Here is a 20,246-nt window from a genome sequence, read left to right as displayed (position 1 = left end):
TTAAGTGTCACATATTCCCAGATGAGTTTTTAGATACGGTACCGACAAAGACCAGTTAATTTTCACCACTAGAATCTTCAAACTAGGGCAGTACTTGTACATGTTTTTAGTTTTCAAGTTTGCACATGAAGGCCTAACAGTAATACAAAGTATGGAATCAAAACTCACTGAAAAGTCTCACACTTTTTATCTCTACTTACTCCAAGTGAATGCCACTTAATTTTAATAATGGTAAATGCAACTAAAGTAGTTTGAGAGAAACCCCAGTCAGTACAATTTCCTTAAACACAAGGACAACCTTTCCTGAACATTAAAAAACTTTGTACCCATGTCACAGGTTTTCCCATTACCCCAAGGAAAAGATCTGAAACCAACTCAAATTACTAGACTGAACTGAATTCTTACAAATAAACACCAAATTTCCACTCTCATCCACTTTTGCAAGTAACAAAATACATAATGTACTATTTCTACTCAGAATCTATAGAAGAAAATATTTTTGGCAAAGAGGTCTCTAGATAATAGAAGTAAGCAAAAACAATCCAATTTTAAATGGCTGGTGTGCTCTATCAGTTTTGGGCAGGCTTGACAAAAGTAGCTTAAGAATTTTAGGTAAAAAGAGCAAACGATGCAAGTTGGAAATGCACAGGAAACAGAATGACTATCCAAAGAACCAAGTGAAAGCCTTCATTGCAAATGAAAAGCACCAATGGTTTTATATGTATGTGTACATATGTAAAACCCAAAGGAGAAATAAACAGCAAATAAATGAAAATTAAAAGCAAAATAATAAATAAACAGGAAGCCAATCCCAAATTTTCCTGCTACTCAGTTTACTTTGGAGGCTAATCTGAACAGTGTTACCCAGAGCCTGCCTACAGAACACACAATGGACACTTTGTTCCTGGTATACAAATTAATGTTTTAAAATCCACCAACAACACTATATATTTTGTGCAATTAAGAAATTCACTTCAGGCAAGTGACCAGCAAGTACTTTAGTACTAGCCCTATCTAGGTAGAATAGCAAGTATAGTGTGAAACAAAGCAATGCAATTATTTACATGACATTTGGGTCCATGCTCAATCTGGCATCATGCTTAGCTATATAAAAAAGAATTGCCAAACTACCAGTGTATTTCTTTATATGATATTTCTTATGTTACCTTCATAAATGCTAAGAGCTGTAACTATGAGCAATGTAGATTAGCTGAATTTCTCTAATTTTCTATCTGATTTTAAAGAATATTATCTCACTTATCAAGTTCCTATTTTTCTCTGTATGTGCAGGAAATAAACAGAAAAATCTATGCATGACTTACACAATCAATATACAAAGATATTACATACATACTAGAGACTGCACAGTTTTTATATCAAAGTACATGTTTTTTCCACCACAGTTCTTCATTGTTATTAAGAGTATAGAGAACTTTTGCAACAACTAAGCACATGCTGCTAACGATCCAGGGTTTTAAGAATTTGTAGGTTAAAAAAATACAATTCCTAGAACACTGTTATCAAACAAGTAAGTTTTATTGGCATCTAAAAACAAAATTCACCCAACATTGAAACGTACTTTAATATTTATGTTGTTTTCTTTTTTGTTTTTTGTTTTTTTTACTCACTGCAGTATGAGGAACAAATCACAAACACTTACTTTGGAGAAACAGAGACCATAGTGTAGATTTTACAAAATCACTTTTTAAAATCTCTGTATTGTGCTCCTCAAATATCTAGAGCCAGTCTTTGCATAAAATATCACAGCTTTGTCTATTACCTTAAAATTCTGCAGCAGCCTAAAGATATGGATAAGATATACCACCACTTGCTATTTTGAAATATATCTATCACCATATCCAACCTAATGGTAGTATCTAAAAAATTCTTTCTTCCATAGGAAGTCTCTGACAAGCTGTTATTCATTTCCTTGAAGTTAAAAGAATTTGGGGGCAACATTTCTATTTTATCAGAAAAATAAAAAAATGTTTACCTACCATGTTCATATTAAGAACAATGTCTATACAAGTCAGTTGTACAATTATTTTAAGAGAAAGGTGAACATGAACATCAGATTAACTTAATTCTGGCAGACAAAGTGAACAACTATGGTCCAGTCAGCCATTAACCTATTACAGAGAGATGACAACTTTACAAAAGGTATCTTTTACCTACTGAGTGATGATTATGTCCCCTCAGTTTCTGTGCTTTTTACCACTGGTTCACTTTCTACATCAGCAACTGTGTCACTCTTCTCCTTGTTTGTTTCACTTGAAGATGTCAGTTTTTCATAAAGTTCAGGATCATTCTGTACTGGTAAGGGTGGTGGCTGAGCATGTCTCTCAGTATTTTCACCATTAACCTGAGGCACATTATCACCTTTTCGCTGAGAAGTGGTCCCTTCAAAAAAATCAAAAACCCGAGCATGAGGGGGGGCGACCCAGGTGTTTTGCATTCTATCTCGTCCAAGACGATTTCCATTCATTTCTCTGCAGAAATCAAAATCTCTGTCATCCCTGTCCCTTTGCCTCTCCCAGGGTCTTCTGCGGTCATCAAAATCTCTGTGAACTTCTTGTCCAAATCCTCTGTTCCAAGGACCACTTCTAGGATCAAATCGATAGTTTCCAGACCGGAATCTACCTCTTTCTTCATGTAAGCCTTTTGGACCACCATAAACAGGTAGAACCCGATGCTCTCTCTCATCAAAATCTCTATGTCCCCAGGGCTTCTCTGGATTAAAGCCAAAGTGGTCTCTCCGACCAAGATGATCTATACCTGGCCTCACAAGATTCTCTCTAATATCTATAGGTGGTCTTCCAAAATGATCCCTACCATCTAACGGAGGCCTTCCAGGACCTTCTCTTGGATCTACAGGTCGTCCAACCACATCCCTGACATCCACTGGGGGAGGTCTACCAATGCTTTCCCTGGTTTCTATGGGAGGAAACCGGTAATCTCTATCTCCTTCCTGTTGAATGCTATCATTCCCAAGCGGTATCCTTTTTTCTGGATTAGTAACATTGTCTACACTTTGTCTTCCAGGAACTAGAAAAGGTCTTTCTGGTTGACAAAAAATATCTCCTGGAGGAAAAGGACCACGAGGTGGTGGATGAAGAGCTGCATCAAGTACTGATGGGGGAGGGATTCCCCGTTGGGGTGGAATTCCAGGCTGTATTAAAGGGAATCTTGGTCCAGGTGTCTGTGGTATCAGTCCTGGACGAATATCCAGCATTGGGATTGGAGGCATCCTCTGACTAGAGAGATTTAAAGGGGGTAAGTTTTGAGGCCCAGCTGGTGGCTGTGTTCCCAAAAGTCCAGAAGTATTTGGAATACTTGGTGGCTGTACTCCAATAAGTCCAGAATTGTTAGGGATATTTGGGGGTAGCACTCCCAGAAGTCCAGAACTACTCGAAACACTTGGTGGCTGTATTCCCAAAATACCAGAGTTATTTAGAATATTTGGTGGCTGGGCTCCAATAATTCCAGAACTACTGGAAACATTAGAAGGCCGGACTCCAAGAATTTCAGAATTACTTGATACATTTGGTCTTGGGACACCCAGAATTCCAGAATTGCTTGTCACATTTGGCGGTTGTCCTCCTAAAATTGCAGTACTTGAAATGTCATTTGGAATCACTAAAATGGAAAGAAGAGAAATAACATTAAAAACAATAATTCTGGTAGGAAAAGGGAACTATATTTATAGTTTTTAATGTTACAGTTAAGAAGCTACTTGTATCCCCCAAGAATTGAGGTACACTAGCCACTAAATAAAAATTAAAGCTAAAAATTATTAATACCATGCACAGTGAAATTTAAATATTAATACAATAAGTGAGGCTATTATCTAAAATATTTAAACAAAAGCTTTTAAGTTAAACAAAAATATCAGGTTTTATACTGATTCTCCACCTTTAACAAAAGTCTTTTCTAACAACAATAATTCTTAATGTATTAACAGTGCTGCCCCCACTCCCCCACACCCAAAAAAGGGACTTGCTGCTTTCAAACACTGTTTTTATCTTTTAAACCAAGCTGGATAATACCTGGTAGAAGTAACTTTTTATACCTAGGACCTACTTTCTATCTTTCTGTTAAGTATACATATTTGGTAACAACATATTAAAAACAGTCCCAACTGCCTAAAAAAGAAGGGGAAGAAGGATACTTAATGGGAAAGTGTCAAAAGCTATACTATCCTAAACAGAATGCCAAATTTACTCTTAATAGAAATTTTAGGAGATAGCAACCTCTTTTTAAAAACTGCAACATTTCAAGATTTGTGCACCAAACTAGTTGGAAATGTGTGGCATGTCCGATTCAAACAGCAAATAGAGTAGTGCTTATGATTTAACTATATATTTCTGGGTTTTTTTTTTTTTTTTTTTTTACCTGATCTGGTGTTTTCACCAGAAATCTGGTGTTCTATAAGATGAGGTACTTTTTCTTCAGGCTCTGCTTGTTTAGCTGGAGGATTAAAAACATTTCCAGCTGGCAGGGTGGAAGCAGCAAGACTGCTGGCAACAGAACCACCCGGTAAAACGAGACTACCAAATCCAACGTCCTTCACGGTTTCTGGAGTCATGGATAATGGTGGCTGCACTAAAGCTGTTTAAAAAAGGTACAAAAGGTTTTTCCAATTTAATTAGCTAATCAATTCGTGTGCTAAGTTAAAATATTAACTATGACCCACTGGCCTTGCCAAAGTTTTAAATGACCATCCTCTCTTCCTAAGTGTTTGGTAAGACCACTCACTTAACACAACCTAGGAATTCCCGTCTGGCGCCTCTACTTCATTTGTAATGCAAACTAACTTCTGGTACTTGGAGTGCTTCATTTAATGGCATCTCTGTATTACCTAGCACAATATATAACAGCTGATGCTCAAAATGACAAATGAGTCATGCACAAAGAGGTTAACTTACATTTAGAAAGCTTTATTTTTTATTAATAGGAAAAGACAATTTAGAGATACTTTCACTAGAAAGTTTAGTAAAATAAGGACTAGTATTTAAGAAAATCCCAATACAAAAAAAGTCATAATTTTCCAAGGATGTAAATGCATGAAATATCAAAATATACCGAAATGATTAGTGCAGACTGACAAATATGCATGAGAAAGAAAATGTGCCTAATCCCCTTGAAATTATAATGTACTAAAGTCCTTACATTCACTACGATTTGTCAAACAAGGTTAGAAACTCATTAGATAGGAGATTAGGTAGATAAACCACAATATAAACATTTTAAAGAATGGGGAGAAAAACCCCTAAGTATATATGTTTTTATATGTTAAATAACAGAACTAAAGAAATATAAAATCACAACTAAATCAAAGAATTTTCAGTCGAATTTATGTCACAACACTGTTAAATCATTTACTTGGGCATTTCAGGAACTGTTTTACCCTCACATGTAACCCTAGACAAACTCTTTGCACATAAAACAGCTGTAAAATAGGGATGAAACCACCTGGAATCACATATGGGAATTAGAGGAATTAAAGGAGACAGTGTGAGCAATTAGGAGAGCACCCAACAAAAAGGGTATTTTCTTTCTCCACTAAATTGATCCCAGATTTTCCAAAACAAATCAACTAAGAAGAAATCATTGGGAGGTAGACTCAAAGATGAATCTCTAAATGAATTCAGAAATGGCTTCTGCACACTTCTAATTTTCAGAGAAACTATTTTCCTATTTAACCAACATAACAGAAAAGAAGGATTCTAATGCTGTCAAATCACTGAAGGGGAGAAAACTTTAAAAGTGTAAGGAAAATGGATTAATTACCAAAAGATAAGCTCTCTGTCATATGCATTCCCTTTACAATAAAAGTCTTTGGGCCAATATTGGTCAAAAAGCTAAAAAGGTCTACAAAACTGATGCATCATCTCAAAAGTATAGAGAAAACAACACAAAAGGTCTCTCCCTGTTTAAAGATGAAACAAACTGAATTTCAAAAAGTAAATGCAACTGCTTAGAAGTAAAAATCCATTAACCCATAAACACTACAGAAAATGAAGGAGAAAGAAGTGCAAAGAAAGGAAAAGAAATCCTCTCCTCCTTCAGTCACTGAATATCACTGGAAATACCCATAAAACTAATTCAATACTCTGAAAACTGGTACCTACTGGAAGGAATTTAGCATCTACCCTGGCTCTCCTGTATAAAGGTACTTCCAGGAAACTAAATACTATTAGTTAATATAAGAAAATTTTCTTTGTAGAAAAATACCAGTTAAGAAATGTGGAAGCCATTATAAAATTAGAAAGATAACCACTTTGCAACTAATGAAAAGTAGATACAAGCATTAATGGTAAATGGATGAAACAATCATGAAAATCTGAAGGAAAACTTTTTTATAAAGACCGTGTTATACTACCTGAATACTCCATCTTAACATCATTAAAAGTGGGACAAGAGGGCATTGCATGACTCTTGATGTGAGGTAATATCAAGTCTATAGGAAACCCTGTTAAGTGCAGTATTCTTGCCAAAAAAGTTCTATTAGATTCTAAGCAAAGCCTTTGGTGCTGAAAAACTTCCTACATACAGGAAAATCAAGAAGTTGGAGGAACATATGTGATACCACAAAGAACCAAAAATCCAAATCCATTATTTGGGATCTCGCATATAGAAGTGAAATGGTTCTTCAAAAACAAAGACATGAAGGATTAAAAAAGGAGGGACTGGATAGGACTGCTCTACATTAAGTCATTTAATATACAACACAAAAAACACATATATGATTTGGAATCTCTTTGAATTCTGACTTAAATAAACCAATTATGAAAAGGCATTTTTGAGACAGCAAATCTGAAGATGGACTGAGTCTCATGTGATAGTGTAAATTTTTTAGGAATCATTTAACAAAAAAATTCATGTGTTTGGATCTTTCATAATAAAAAAAATTAACAGTAATTCACAAGACTGAAAACCAACACATTAAAACTACCATGAATAAAGAAAATTCTAAAAGCAGAAAACTCACATGTTGGTACTACTGGTGGAATAGTAGGTGGTGGTACAACAGGAGGTGGAACTGGAGGTGGCATGAAACCTACACAGAAAAAAGATAAAAAATACAATGGCATCAGAAACATTACTTCTTTTAAATCATAGATTTCAACAGCTGTAAATGAAATCCTACATTCTTAAAACAGTCTTTCATTACTACAACTTCCTATCTGTAAATATATTTTCCATTTAAAAAATTACTTTTATATACACTACCTTATACTTGTTTTTATTTAATAAGCATTCAGTCCCTTATGAGCACATATTATTTATGGATGCATGTGTTTAAGTCCTGTAGCTCTATGAAGTTATAAAATTAAAGGCTAATACAAGCCAGGCAACCTGATTTATAAGTTAGCACAATTACTGCATAGGGAGTCTAACATTGTATTTCCAGCTGCTGGTAACACCATATGCAATAACATCCTCTGTAAAGCGTACTGTTGTATTTCTTTGATATATATGTTGTTTACCAACTAGTTCAGCATATTTTCATTAACCTTGGATGTTACTACATTACATTTTGAGCACTGAAATAACTCTTCAATTTTACATTGGCTATTTTATTATTTTAATTATCAAATAATCAAACTATAAACCTGCTCCTGACATTTTTAAAATACAGAGCTACAATTTAATTCAATCCGAAAACACCAACTGAAAAAAAAAAAGGGAAAATAAGGATATGTGATTTTCAACAAATGCTAGACAATGACTGTCTATAAAGCCTACACAGTATGGTTTTCTAAAATAATCATTTAAAAATATTTTCTGAAAAACATTTGTGATTTCTTATCAGTATAGAAATCATTGACAAGAGTAATTTTCTAATATTTAAAATATAAAATCTTACTAAAATATGAAATATAAAATCTTACTAAAATCTGCATCAATTTCAAATTATATATTAAGTTGTAGTTTTAAAATTTTGTGTTACATAACAAATAAATTACAACCATTCTCAGACAATGAATTATTTTGGTCTTGTTAACAGTTTTTAGGAACTCTATTCAATGGCTAAGAACTGATATTACAGTACTCCTTTTCTTATAACATGCAAATAATTTTCTTATAACATGCAAATAACTCATGAAGTTCAAAGAAAAAGAAAAATAGTTTTGAAAAACAATATATACCACTTGACCCTTGTAGCTCCCTCATTCTTCTAACCTCCCATGGCCTAATGTTCAAAGCTCTATCCCTAAGCTATATAAGCTATTATTTATATTTAATTGATGTGTGTTGTTTAAGCTTTTACCTGTAACACTGATTCAAAGAAGTTTTGTTTAACAACAATTAGGTCAAAAAAAGTATTACAAATTCAACTGGTATTTTAAGATAACATCATAATTTCTATTATCAAAATGAAATGTAATGATTTTTAGGAGTGACAATCCATATAACTGAATGCATACTTTCTGATGAATGAGTAAAGAACTATAGAGAACTTTGATATAAAAACTTCAACATGAATTTTAAATTATTTTAAGAGTATTTCAATGATTTTAAAAGGATTCCATTTCCTTTCTGTCAGTGCTTCTTAAAATAAGTTCCATCAACAATCTGCCTCACCTGGGAACTTGTTAGAAATACAATCGTCTTGCCTCACCTCAGTCTTACTGAAGGAAAAGGAAGCTAGAACCAGCACTCTGCTTTAACACACCCTCCAAAAGTTCCTGACATAGGCTAAAGTTTCAAACTCACTGCTCTATAGCACTTTAACCTGAAAAAGTAAAATTTATATTCTAAAGAGAGTTCAAATAATAAGATGAAAACTCCTTACCAGGAGGTGGCTGTGATGGGTTAAAACTTGCTCGCAGAAAAGGAGGTGGAGGGATTGGACTGAATCCAGGAGGAGGAACCGGCATTGACACAGGAAATGCTGGTGGTACTAAACTAACTGTAGGCACAGCTGGTGCTACTGGTATCTTTGGTGGATAGAAATAAAAAGTCCATGAATCATTGTATCGCGCATTAATTACATCTTGGAATATCTAAAGGTAAACTGTTTCTATTTCCTTTTTTAGTAAGATATCAAATACCATTATATTAAGTTTTTAGTCATTTTCCTTTTTGTATACTTTTAAGTGAAACTATTTGGGGTAAAAGCAAGGCAGTATTACTCAAACACACAGTATACATGGAAATTGTGAAATCTAGCTTACATTCAAGTAATGTACAGTAATGGATGCCTACTTGAACAGTGAGAATCATACTCAGTTTTAAACTGCCATCCCAATGTTCATCTTACCTAGCTACATCATGCAACCAACCCTTCATTAAGAAGCATGTCAATACAGTTTTACAATGGCTTGAATTTCTCATAAATTTGTTTTATACTCCTAGCACAAATATCTTTTACTCATCGTAGGTATAACAATTCCCAAATATTTATCTACACTATGGCTGTGCCTCTCTCCTAAATTTCACTATGTATCAATGATCTATTCAACATCTCAACCTCACTCTCTGAAAGACACTCCAAACTTCAAACTGAACTCCCAAATGTCCTTTCCAACAACTCTTCCCACAGTTTGTCATTCACAGATGTTAACTCCAAGTTCCCTATTATTCAGACCAAAAAATCTTGCCTCTAGTTTCTCACAAGCCACATCTCGTCATGCCAGAAAGTCCAAATGTATGTACCATCAAAACACACCTATCTGACCACTTCTCGTTCCTTCCACTGCTATCAGTCTAGTGTGAGCCACCATCATCTCTCACATGGATGGCTGCAACTGTGTCTTAACGGGTCTGTTTTTATCAGTGCCCACTAGTCTATTCTCAAAACAGTAACCAATGCAATCCTCTAACACCCTAAGCCAGATTAAGTCACTCCTCTCTTCAAAATCCCCCCGTGGCTCCCCATCTCTCAGGAAAAACCAAAAGCCTTCTAGAGTATCCCCTCCACTAAGCTGCCTGTCACTCACTTGCTCCAGCCCACTTGCTCTTCTGGGAACACACCTTGCTAGCTGCTGGCCCAAGGCCTCTGCAGTGGTTGTTCCCTCTGCCTGGAATGCTCTTCCTGCAAGAGCTACGTGGTTATTTCCCTCAGCAACTTTCCACTGTTGCTCAAATGTTGCATTCTCAATTAAGTCTTCCCTGAGCATGTTATTTAAAATTGTCAGCACCTACCCAGGCACTCCTGATCCTCATTTGCCTTTTCTCCTTCCATAGTATCTCAAAAACCTACTCATTTTATAATTTCTGTCTCCTATTGAAAACAAAAGCTCCAGAAGGACATAGATTTGTTGTTGGTTTTTTTTCACTGATGTATCCCAGTTGCGTAAAAGCAGTGAATGCCAAAGAGCAGGCAATCAAAAAATATTTGTTAAGCAAACATTTAAATATGAATGATACCACTTCTTAAAAAAAAAATTTTTTTTTTTTCTCAAAAAAATGACAACTCATGTGTTCTATTTTGGACAATTTCCTCTAAGCTTTATAAACTAAATATACAAGTAAAAACAGAAATGTAAAACAACACATTGAACAATACCAAAAACACCCAGCACTAACCTGTAACATAGCAACAGGTGGAGGGAAAACCTCTGCCTGGGTTGTGACCACTGTCTCCTTTTCAACTGGAGTTGGGCTCTGAGTTGTCTGGACCGTCTCTTTAACAGGTTCTGAGCTTTTCACAGTTTCCCACTCTAAACAAGATATTTGAAATTGATTTCCTCTGGATAGGTGCAACTTTTCATTTTATTTGTAAGTGTACATTTATTTCTATGTGTACATATATTTCACATCTAAGTCCTTCATCTACCTTGGCATATCTTTGTGTCCAAAACTAGGTTTTTCCCATATAAATCTGATTAGGATGTTAAGCAGTCCAAAGCAGCATGACATATGACACAAATGAAAGACACTAAAATATTTAGAGAAAAGACTTCAGAAGAGATACAACTGATATATATCCCAAAGGTTGCCTGATAAATGAGGAACCGACCATATCCTGTATTTTGTCACAAGGTACAAGGAGACACCAACAAGTATTGATCCAAAACAGAAAGTCTTCCTGAAAATACAGCTACAAAAATAGAACAAAAGAGCTCTAATGGTTCTTCCAATGGTTCTCCACCTCCTTCAGGGTAAAGATCAAAGTCATTACAAAGACTAGTAGGACTTTACTTAACATCACCTCTGTAGCTCTCCGACTTGATCTATTTACTCCTTACTATCTTTGCTCAAACTACACTGTCTCATTTCTGAATAGTTTCTTCAACTTGCTGTTCCCTCTGCATGGAATGCTCTTGCCCCAAACACTTGCACATCTCACCCCTTCAAACATCAACCTATTAGCCCTTCTTCAGCCACTTAAAACTGCAATAGCTCCACACCCATACTGCCTGTCCCTACTTTCCCTGTGTTTTCTTCTTAGAACTTACCAACATTGAAATACTATGTAGTTTATCTATTTTGTATTTCTTTCCATGAAAACATGAGTTGGCAAATTTCCTTTCTCTCTGTTCTCCATTGCAACTACTCTCAATTACCGTTGAAAAAAATTATGTAAAATAGGTAAACACAAGTGAGTATGGTTGTGTTTCACTAAAATTTTATTTACAGAACAGGCTGCCAAAAGGATTTGGCCCATGGGCTCTAGGTTGTCAACCCCTGTATTGCAGTGTGCACTTCATGAGAGGAAGGACTTTGTCTGTTTCACTGCTATAATCCCAATTCTTAAAACTATGCCTGGCACACAGTAGGAATGAAAATATTTATTGAACAAATTAATGTTCTAGAGAAAAATCCATCAAGGAAAAAAAGAGGGACTGAGAAGTTATTTGAAAATATGTGCACTGGCCCGAAACAAAAGTATTCTGAAAACTAGTAAAGTTTGGCAAAAGAGCAAAGATATGAAGAAATAAGGTATATATCACATTTCTTTTCCAACTATTTTAAGATTTCTTAAACTTACAACTGCTATTCATTTTCTGAATTTATAACTGGAATTTTAAAAATAAAACAAATTTTCAAGAATAGCAGGAAGGACTATCATTTGGATATAAGCAATCTAGAATTGCATGAATCTGAACTACAGCCTCTCTAAACTAAGACTTTGTTTCTGCCATCTCAACATGGATTCTAATCAAAATAATCAAGTTTCTAAAAGAAGCCTTCTAAGTCCTCAGTTTTCATTTACATTCAAAGCATTAAGTTAAATATTAAAAAATTATTTACCTTTAGAAAGTCTCCATATATATAACTCTCTCTCTTAAAGAGCTAAACTGCAAAAGATATACATGAAAAATGCTACATTGACAGACTCTAAAATACTATCTATATTCACATTTACAAGGGGACCATTAAGCACATACATTGAAAATCAAATGTTTTTGTTTTCATTTTGTGGGGAGAATAGAAGCCAGGAAACAAAATAAATACAATTCACTGCACCATGCAAAACTCTTATCAATTAAACCTTTTAAGCATACTTTTTAAACAATAAAGCTATCCCTAGGGTTCTTACCAGTATTTACAGTTTCCTGATCAATCATGCCTCCTTCTGCAAAACCTTCCAAGTCATCTACTTTAACTTTTTCCCAAGGTATATATGTAACTCCAAGATCCACATCCCAGAATTGTTTATATTCTGTTTTTACACCTTTGTTTAAAGCCCAAGCAATCTATCAGAAATGAGAAAAGAAAAGGTAAAATGTTCAAAATTATATGTAAACAATGCAAAGTATCATTGCTGGAATAATAACAGTAGTGAAGGAAAATTTTTCCAGGTATTTTCTGTTTTTATTTGTTTTTAAAATAAAACCTGCATTAGACAGCAATGGCATTTATAGTATGGGGACTGTTTCTACTTCTTACTGTAACTAACTTTAAAACAACACATTTCCAGAAACAATCCAAATCTACTTTTCATCATTCAACCTATGCTAGCAATAATTAGAACAGTTACTGTAATTTAAACAAAATCTTGGTACTCCAAGAAAGAGGAGACCAGTGAAATATTAAATTTACATAAACTCTCTGCCATGAAATGATAAAGCATGGGCATATAACTCCCCTAAAAGAAGTTATTTTAAAGTTTTTAACAGTTTCAGAAATTGATGGAATAAAGTTATCTCCCAAAAGAAGAAATGTTAAGTATTCACAAGAAGTAAAAAAAAAAAAAAGGAAAAATACACAATTAATACTCAGTTTAAGGACTAAGAGGGAAATAAAATATACTTATAGATAAATCCTTCACAAAGGCCAGGTTGTATAGGATGTTGTGAGTAAAACTAGTATTTACAGAGTATCTCACCTGTCTTTTGTTCACCTGCATATCAACAGGCGTTCCTCAGGGGTAGAGAAATATTCATCTCCATATCAGGAAGTTAAGAGAAGCCTTACTGCTCTCTCATGATGTAGAAAGAGGCATTTGAAATATCAGTGGATAATTACCTGGGCAACCAAGGGCTTATCAGAACCTGAGAGGTTAAGGGGGGTGCTGGTTCTGCTTCTGCCAGAGCAGGAAAGAGAGCCAGCCCTGGACTGCAGTTTTTAAGCAATAAATGCGTTTTAAACTTTTTTTTTCCCTTTGACTGATTTCAGTTTTAGAGGAATTTTGTCCCAGGATTTCCTTTCCCTGGAGTTACAGATGTTAAAAAGGGGAAATTAATAATATAATTAAGAGGTATGACTAGGAAGCATTGGAAGAACTGACAAAACTTTAAAATATGAACATTTTTTTAAATGTTTAAAATGTAAGACAAACATGTAAAAATGAAGAAGTCCTGCTCACAAATGGTACCCTAGTTGACTAAGAGAACTGCCTGTGTGATTTCAAAGGACCATTTGACTGAAGTTCTGGTTATTTTACCTATAATCTAATTCTATAACTAACAATACTGAAACAATAAATTTCTATTGAGGCTTACCCACAATATTAAAAAATATGAATTAAACAAATTGAATTCTACTAATCTAATATAACATGATCACCGCCAATCTCACCTTAATGACCTTGGACCCAATTTTATATGATCCAGAACTAAGTTTCTGAAGAGCACGAAAGGCATCTTGTCGATGAACCATGCAGACATAAGCACAGCCCCTGGGAGGAATCATCTATTAAGAAAAGTTTTCTTTAGAAAGGGTATAAGTATGGCAATTCATTCTGGCATTTTATGGTTTTAATGAAACAAAATACTGACTACTAACACTGAATTGTTTCTCCTTTTCTTCTTACAGCTATCTGTTTATTGGTATAATTCACATATAATTAACTGTTTTAGTCTAAAAATCCCAAGGTTCAAAACCTAATTGGGTCTCATTCTAAACCACGATTATATATGAAATACTGAGTATCACGTCAAAGTTTTTCTAATACCCAATAAAGTACTATTAAAATAATAAATAAATATGGAGACATGCATATTATACCACCAGATAAAAGGAAAATATTTTATGGCCAACATATTTGAAAGCACACAATTTATTCACAATAGTATCTCAATTTTTCCAAATGAAATACTGAGTATTATGAGATGGATTTTTGTTTTGGGGAAGTATTTTATCCTTAATATAAAATCTATAATCTATACATATGATAAAACTAAAGCTTTTCAATTTTATAAAACTTAATTTGTCCAAGTGTTTCTGGACAAAGGTTTTATTTAACATGACTAGGAAAACTGCCTTATTGTAAGGCTCTGTGAGTTTTATTTACAAAGCATTTAACTATTCTACACACCTCCAGATCACAAAAATATCCTTAGTGTATTAATTCAGAACCCATAGAGCATTTCAGTTCCTTTTTGAAGAATTCAAAAGGTATCCTATCACTTATTACTACTTGATACCTAAAAAGCACTATTCATCAAAATAAAAAACCTTTTCCTCAGTCTTGCTAGCACTTCAAGCTGCTCTCACTTTAATACCAAACTTCTCAAGAAAAGCCTATCTAACCCCTTACATACTTTTTCATCTCTTGCAATGTAGGTCTAAGTCGACCAACCACTGAAAGTATTTTCTTCAACCTCACCAATTTTCCTAATGCTAAATCTAACAGACTTTCTCAGTCTTCAAATTCCCCCCAAACCAAGCAAAAGGTTTATAAATCTTCCTTCCATCAATTTTTCATATCCTACATTTTTATCACTAGCCATTCAGTACACTTCAGTTCACAAAATAACTTAGCACCTATTATTTATAAGTATTACACTCTTAAAAGGTAATACAGAAGAGGAAGGAGACAAGGCAAACTTGAGTCCCAAAGACTGGAACAAAAGAGACTATAAATGGCCTAAGCAACACGAAAATCCAAAATGCTACTTGGACTTAGGATCTGTTCAGAGCAGTGAGTCCTGGGGTTTGCATCAGGTTCACCTCTATGTAGTTTTTGGTTACTCTGATAAAATTTAAAGATACTGATCACAGGCATCTCTACTTTTTCAAATGTCAGCCCATTTCTGGTATTCTCAGATAAGGCAGAGAACCACTACTTTAAAGGACAGGGAAAAACCAGAAACAATTTCAGAGGTTACATGATCATGGACTATGAAATGTAGTTACGTTCTGACAGTTGAAATTTAAACTGACAGAAAAGTTAAGAGAAGCCTTCAGCTCTCTCATGATGTAGAAAGAGGCATTTGAAATACCAAAGATGAAACAATTAATTACCTATTTATTAAACAATCACCTATTTCTTCATCTGCATAACTCACATAAGTGACTTAGTTTCTTCACTGTAAAATAACGGTATCTGAATTACTTAACCAGCTTCTTGTGATTCCAATAAAATCTTACATAGTTGAAAGTAAAACACAAAATGGCCAAACTCAATTCAAATGAAGAGTGCTTTTATTAATAAAGAAAAGTCAAACTTAGATGAAAGGAATGTTGGCATCTAAGACAAGAAAGGACCAACTAATTCCCCAATAAATAGTAATCATTGGTCCAGTCGATATAAAAGTGTAGTAACAGTGAATAAAAACTTAGGGTTAATGACTTTAGGTCTCCTCAAACAAATAAATGACCACAGAATATTTCATTACTTAGTTTTAGCCCCAGGGAAAAACAATAGCTCTTCATGGAGAAGAAAATACTCAAAAAAGGAGACTGGGTGTGGCACAACCACTGAAAGAATCAAGTTGAGGAGTGGAGGAGTTTTGCTCAAGTTGCTGGAGATGCCCTGGCCACACGGAGTTTCCTGCCCAAGGTCTGCGTGAGAGGGAGAGACAGGAGTGGGAGGGAAGAGCCTGGCAGGAGCCCGCAACCCCAACGCCAGCTGTATTTCCACCACCAATCCCTGATTACAACTCTGTGGGACTCAGTTTCTTCATTTTCATTTTTTAAAAAAGGAATTAAATTAGATCACACATTAACTTCATGAACTCAAACACTGGATGATTTAAAGAACAAATGCTACACTGCTATAAAACACCTAAGAATACTTTGGGATTAGAATTTCAGAGTCAGAATTCCACTAAAAAAGAAAAATTAATTAAGGAAGAAGATAAACAGCAGCAGAATAAACACAGAAATGATAACGTCAACAGTCCTTGTAGAGATCTGTATTAAAGACAAATACCACTACTAGGCCAAGCAGGAGCCAAAGTGACTCTTTGTCTAAGTGAAAAATCCTCCCACCCCTTTTAACCCTAACTATTCTTTAAGAACTAATACTTACATTAATGGATTCAATTTGTCCAAACTCTTCAAACAGGTTGGTTAAATCTTGCTGTGTGGCCTTCTTGTCTACCTGACCAACCCACAGAGTAGTACTACACACTGTCAAGACATAAAGAGACAAATGTCTTAAATCACCTAGTTATTTCTTTCAAGGAGGAAAAGCTGAGAAAAATCATTAATAGGTTAAAATTCAAGATAGTATATTTAATATACCTGTTGACAATTTTATCTGTTGTATTTAAAATACACTAAATCCCAGGTATCCATTCACATGTATACCAAGTCAACATCTTTCATGTCAACTGTTCTCAAGCACACTTCAATCATCTATGGATACCTGGGTCTCACTTTAAAAGATGATGAATGGTAAGGGGTATGTCAGGCTGGGAACGGGGAGTTTTAACATTCTGTAGTTAATTCTAATGCTTATCAAAGTTTTAAAAACCTCTCTTCACTGCAACCTTATCTGTGCACCTTTTAAGGATCTTTCTGTGCTGGAATGATTGAGTGGCCGTTTCTTCCTTATCTATGACTGAATCTGAGAATAGTATCTTATCCTTAAGGAAATAACATCTTGCGAGGAAATACAAAGAAAGGGCTGACTAGAGCTCCTTGCAATCACAAAAGATGTAAAGATACTTAACTGCTGGAAGCCACTTCCCTTTAATAAACAAACACTATGAGACATACTGCTTACTTTTAACTGTACTGTTCATACCTTCATGATCATTTACTTCTCCTGAAGACATTTACATTAAAATTATTAAAAGTATGTTTGCAGTTTTAATATATTTAGATTTGTGTCACTGTCATTTTTCAAAAATAAGTTTTCAGCCTTTTGATTACCCTCTATCTGTAATAGGGCAAGTCTAGAACAGGTTTTACTCTAGAGCTAATTTAGCTCCACATTAAGATGTGATCATTACAGGATCTCTACTATATGCAGGTCTCTCTACTCTGGCTGGTCAGAACTGACTGTCCTTCCAGACTTGTATGAGCTTTAGGAATCACTCAGCTAACAAATCCCTGGTACTGTTCTTTCCCTACTATTTGTTCTTGCCTCATGTAGTCTTACTCTATGGACACATAACAATATTTAGCCAAAGTCTCAAGCAGCATTGTATTAGTTTTCTTCAGCTGCTGTTACAAAATAACATAAACTTAGTAGCTTAGAACACAAAAATGTGTTCTCTTGGGGTTCTGGAGGTCTCAGATGGGTTAACAAGGCAGCATTCCTGCAGGAGGCTCTAGGGCAGAACTGGTTTCCTTGCTCTTGCTAGCTTCTGCAAGCTGTCTGCATTCCTTGACTCATTCCCAACCTCCATCTTCAAAGCCAACAGTGTAGCATTTATCAATCTTTCTCCTTCCATATTCACATCACCTTTCTCTCTGACCCTCTGTTTCCCTCTCATAAAGACTGGTGGATTATACTGAGCTCTTCTAGATAACCCTAGTTAATCTCCCCACCTCAGATCCTTATTAATCAGACCTGGAAAGTTCCCTTTACTATCTAAGTAAGTATGTTTACAAGCTCCAGTGATTTCTATGTGAACACATTTGGGGAATCATTATTCAATCTACCACAAAACCTCAGCAAATTTCTCAGTCTCTTCCACTGAATAGTTCCCATCTCTTTATTACTCTTCCCTGTGTATCTCAGCTGCCTTGATATACCCTGAATCTGTCCCTTATCTCCCCTCTCTGTCCATGTTGTTTCTCTATACATGGACTTCATTTTTTTCCCCCCAGAAAGCAATAATGAGTCTTTCCTATCCCACGAGAAGGGGAAATTAATTTCTAGGATGTCACTCTTTGTTGATGCTTCATATCCCTAGACTGCTCATGAAAACTCGTGTTCTCAGGACCAAGGGGAGGGAAGCACTACTATGTAGGGTTAAAATGTGTTGGGGTCACATGAAACTGATATTGTTTCTGAGTAAGAGTTTGGAGGCAAAAAATGAGAGACCTGCTTTGCACTGTATTTTCTTATGTACTTTCTCAATTTTCGTTTTATTGTGTGTCTTACCCATGAAAATAAAACAGCAACATAAAATAAATCACATGGTAGCAACATGACAAGCCAGGTGAAGAGCTGAATGAGAGACACAGCGTGAAATCCCTGTCCTACCTTCAGAGATTCTGGATTCCTAACGGCCATCATGGGAGATCATTTTATGACCATTATAGTAGAAATTTTACAGCCAGATCACTGACATTATTTCTTTATCCAGACAGCACTAAAATGTTCTAATTTGGCCCTTTACCCTAAGAAATAACCAGAAACTTTCAGAGTTAGGAACATCAACATTACTAAATTAAAACTGACTCTCAATCAGGTGAGAGTCTGGCAAGATAGTCAACACTTGTTCAAATTGCCAGGACTTAGTAAGAGGACAACTATTGCCTTTAATTGTAATACTGGATTTCCATAATCCTTCAACAGTGTAAGTAATATCAATTATCAAAGAATGACAATTTGCTCCATTTTATTGACTTTGCCCATCTGCAGTCCATTGGTTCCACTTAGATAAAGTCACAACCCACTGAGAATCCTTTATTTGGTACTAATTACAGCTTACGCTCCTATGCCTCACATTCCTATCAAGTCAATACTCCCCTAGCCTGCTCCTAAAACAAACTCCCACTAGTACCAAATTTGTTCTAAAACAAACACTAGAGAAGGAGGGACAGTTTCTTCAATAGGAATCTCCTTCAGTATGAATTTTAGCTTCTAATATTTACATGCGTCCTAAAATAATTACTCCTGTAGACCTGGTGGTCATAATTGGTTAGGACACTGCATGGAAGTTACTATGTCCATGTAATAGACATTAGGCTTACCCTTACAGATCATCAATCAAGTCCTATACCTTATAATCTGCATTAAAAAAAACCTTTCAACAGCTCTATTAATTGAGTAGAACCTGCTCCTCCTTTTTCTTTTCTTCTCTATCATCTTACAAAAACCAAGGATAAATTATTCATTTACCAAACCACTTCTCAACTTCTTGGTCTGAAAATAAGGTTGAGAGACTTTGTAGCAGGTATTTGTTGAAATCAAAGATCAATAAAAATGTCACTTACCACTTAATGTTTTAGATCTAACTGGAGGTAATCCCTTTTTCTGCCGTTCTTTCTCCCTTTCTCTAGCTCTTCTTTCACTTGAGTATGAACGTGATGACTTCCTCTTTCTTTCTCTTGAGCGTGAGCGTGATCGTTTTCTGTGTTTACGCTTTCGAGAACCAGATCGTGACCTAGACCTTCGTTTTCTTGGTGATCTATAGAAATAATCTTAATTTACTTCAAATGACAATATTTTTTTCCATTAAATTTCTTACTTTTAGATGAGGGAAAAAAAACTAAGAAAAGTTACATTTAGCTATTTCTTAAAAAGTTTAAGTATGATCAAGTATCAAACATACATTTTCTCAAATCTATGTACTGCTTAGGTCCACACTAGTCCTAGATTTTTGTCTATAAAGATTTACTGAGTTTGGGTGATTATTCACAACCAGGAGGAAAAAGGGGAGAGTGAGATTCTAGTAAAGGTCTCACTTTCTCTCAGTGTCTTGCCACTCATTTTTCAATCAAGA

The 20,246-nt window shown here is 35.0% G+C and overlaps 1 protein-coding gene across 11 annotated transcripts in view; it reads right to left on the bottom strand.

Moving 5' to 3' along the window:
* The window catches only part of SCAF8 (SR-related CTD associated factor 8), a 187,847-nt gene that overhangs the window by 103,577 nt on the left and 64,024 nt on the right, over window positions 1-20,246 (bottom strand). For 6 of the 11 annotated variants that reach the window (XR_005062696.2, XR_005062690.2, XR_012124328.1 and 3 more), the window contains exons 13-21: window positions 19,738-19,931; window positions 16,652-16,752; window positions 13,975-14,088; window positions 12,494-12,650; window positions 10,537-10,670; window positions 8,801-8,945; window positions 6,992-7,060; window positions 4,393-4,608; window positions 2,172-3,636 (exon numbers count right to left, since the gene is read on the bottom strand). Coding sequence is in view for 7 of the 11 variants with exons in the window: in XM_037023452.2 (XP_036879347.1) it covers window positions 2,186-3,636; window positions 4,393-4,608; window positions 6,992-7,060; window positions 8,801-8,945; window positions 10,537-10,670; window positions 12,494-12,650; window positions 13,975-14,088; window positions 16,652-16,752; window positions 19,738-19,931 (2,581 nt within the window). In the remaining 4 variants the exon portion in view is untranslated. Of the gene's footprint in view, window positions 1-1,517; window positions 3,637-4,392; window positions 4,609-6,991; window positions 7,061-8,800; window positions 8,946-10,536; window positions 10,671-12,493; window positions 12,651-13,974; window positions 14,089-16,651; window positions 16,753-19,737; window positions 19,932-20,246 lie in introns of those variants that run through there. The other 5 variants (XM_037023484.2, XM_073219802.1, XM_073219799.1 and 2 more) reach the window with 1 other exon arrangement.

The sequence above is a fragment of the Manis javanica genome, chromosome 13, assembly GCF_040802235.1.
Source record: "Manis javanica isolate MJ-LG chromosome 13, MJ_LKY, whole genome shotgun sequence".
In the NCBI taxonomy this organism is placed as follows: Eukaryota; Metazoa; Chordata; class Mammalia; order Pholidota; family Manidae; genus Manis; species Manis javanica.
Note: the sequence above shows the minus strand (reverse complement) of the source record. Positions and strands in the feature narration are given on the sequence as shown.